Source organism: Papilio xuthus, unplaced genomic scaffold (assembly GCF_000836235.2).
Source record: "Papilio xuthus unplaced genomic scaffold, Pxut_1.1 DF826938.1, whole genome shotgun sequence".
Taxonomy (NCBI): Eukaryota; Metazoa; Arthropoda; class Insecta; order Lepidoptera; family Papilionidae; genus Papilio; species Papilio xuthus.
Window position 1 is genome coordinate 49,203 of NW_013531711.1, and position 2,731 is coordinate 51,933.

General features: G+C 41.7%; 2 protein-coding genes across 2 annotated transcripts in view; one reads left to right on the forward strand and one right to left on the reverse strand.

Moving 5' to 3' along the window:
- Positions 1-419, forward strand: part of eag (potassium voltage-gated channel protein ether a go-go) — a 14,680-nt gene extending 14,261 nt beyond the window's left edge. Inside the window, exon 16 of the mRNA XM_013317275.1 lies at positions 372-419. Coding sequence (XP_013172729.1) covers positions 372-419 — 48 coding nt within the window. The remainder of the gene's footprint in view (positions 1-371) is intronic.
- Positions 420-1,669: 1,250 nt separating this feature from the next.
- Positions 1,670-2,731, reverse strand: part of Akt (AKT serine/threonine protein kinase) — a 5,660-nt gene continuing 4,598 nt past the window's right edge. The window contains exon 9 of the mRNA XM_013317276.1: positions 1,670-1,677. Within this exon, the coding sequence (XP_013172730.1) occupies positions 1,670-1,677 (8 nt within the window). The remainder of the gene's footprint in view (positions 1,678-2,731) is intronic.

Here is a 2,731-nt window from a genome sequence, read left to right on the forward strand (position 1 = left end):
CCCGACCCCGCCGAGGCGGGCACATGATCGACGCCCGCCGCCCGCTGTACATAGTCTTCACATCGATAGCTCTAGAGTGAGGAGCATTAAGCCTCGACCGCCTAAAGCACCGCCACTCGCCGTTGCTGACACGTTACAATCGTCGCGGCGACAGATAGCGTTGCTATGTAATCAATAGCTTCTAGCGGATATGACGTCACGACAGACTCGCTCGGCTGCGCCCCCCGCGCCCCCCGCACCCCCCGCACCTGGCGCACGTCGCACAGGAAAAACATCAATAGCAGCGATATCATGTTATACCTTTTATTCTAAATTAAACTAAAACTGCTTTCTATATCAATTTCCTTACGACCCGTCTTGGGGTATCACAGGTCTGTGAAATACAGTCTCCCATAACCCAGTTGATCCCGCCCTCCTAAGGCATGGCAATAAAGAATAGAAATCTCGTCCAGCTCCGAAATGGCAGCATCGGCACTGAAGTGGGCGGGCGAGCACGGGGGTGGCCGGGGGGTGGCCGGGGGGCGGCCGGGGGGTGGCCGGGGGGCGGCGGCCGTGTGGGCGCCGGACGCATTTCACTCGCTAACATCGACATGTAAAGTTATCTTTAAGAAGTCACTAGTGTATGTTATGGTTAAAGCAATACGTATGTATAAATAACTTGAGTAATTGTAAGTATCCAATGAAACTATAACGACCAAATACTTTCTTGTTTCAGTGCAGTGAGGTGTGATGTATGTCGTGTCGTGTCGTGTCGTGTCGTGTCGTGTCGTGGCCAGATCCCGGGATTGGCCACTTCGTGATGTGGCCGACCGTACCATGGAATGTTCACATCTGTGATTAGAGATGGCTATCGGTCGACGTTTCATCGTATCAAAATATGGTTTTAATTTATTACTTGAGAATTCTTGTAGTTTTTATTCGTTGCCGCGTTTCACTTTATTTTTAACTTCATTTAGCATGATTTTGAAAATTGACGTCCGCCGTCATCGTATGTCACAGAAGTGTAACTACATAAATAATCACTTTGCGATTCAGAATTTATTTTTGGCCATTTCATTAAGTAACCCTGGGTTTAGTTCTTAATATTATTCATTGATCTGGACGACCATATCATGAAATGTAATTAAATACCCGGCCAAGTCAAGTAGTGTGTAATTTTAAGATCTGACCACGACATTAAAAAGTAATTTTTATAAAGAAATAAAACACACAGTTATATCCCAAAATATTTTGTACAAGTTACAAATGTATACAATGAAATTAATTTTGAGGCGCGACTGTCGCTGGCCGAGCGACTGTTCCGGCCTTCATCGTTATGTCATGTTAAGTTTTCAAATTCTACAAATGTGCGCCGCGATCTGTGCTGCACTGTTACTCATATTACATTTTGTTGAAAAATATATAAATACGGTAAAGTTTGTATTTTATTTATTTCACGTTGATTAAATTTAAACATAATTATCAGTTGTTCCAGAACTATTAGGTCGATTTGATAATCATCAAGGTCAACGATTCCGCACTGGCTGCTGCGGAGAGATGGACTTGTGACTCCAAAGTATACCAATACGGGGCGAATAAAGTAGTCTCGATTAAGTCTTGGCTTGTATCAGGAATAGAGATCTGATACTTCGTTTGTCCTATCTCACACCTAACTGATGTTACTACAGTATTAGAACACTGACAATATAATGTTGTTACAACACGGGATCGTGCTAAATATGATAAACTGTTTATGCATACATCTGATATACATGACGCATGCATTCAAAATCATATCACAATGTGGATAAACAAAGGTCACGTTTTCCGAATATGCTTTAATGAGAATTTTCGACCATTTTGCCTCTTTTAAAATCACTTACAAATATATGAATAATAGTAATTTCTTTTATTCAGGTCTAACGCGAGTAATAACAATTAGCAATTGCCTAATATCTACACAAACACGTACAATTGAGGCATATTTAGTTAATTTTGATTGATATTTTGAGTATTTGTTGTAAAAAAAATAAAAGAATGATTTTATTCTGTGTTTTATTGTTGTAATAACGCTTTTATTGTGTTATGTTCATGTTATGTTTCTTACTTACTTATGTTCTACTTTAAATAGATATCACAAGATTTGGTATTTTGTGATATAACCATAGTGATTTCACAATGTTCCCGCTACGGTGTGGGTACCGCAGTGAGGAGCTGCTGATGCAGACTCCACATAAGGGAAAGAGGAAAAAATAAAACAAACATATATAGCTTTATCCTAAATTTAATATATACAAAAGGAAAGTTAGCGAGCTCGGTCTCCCGCGCTCTCTTGTCATACGTTAAAAACCTTTTTACTTTTATCATTGATTCGCTCTTGTTACAAAATGAACGAGGATTGCGTATCGACGGTCATGTCATGTCCGCCGCCCCCCGCCCCCCGTCCCCCGCCTGCAACCCCCCGCCCGGCGCCCCCCGCCCGGCGGCGACTGCCACCGTACCACATAAACTATGTCCGTATGCGTTCGGTCCGACGAGACGATATTAGGCGCAGTAGACCGACAAGGATATTTGTTAGATAGAATAGCAGCGCCACAGTCTCCGGTCCTCCTATCCTTGTTTATTTATAAATATTATTTTTTAACCTTATTTCTTAAACATTTCTTATGGTGAAATAAAAAAAAATATATACTAGGATTTAAATTACAAGCCATGTAAAAAAATCAATCGCGGGGCGTGCCGGCGGGCGCGG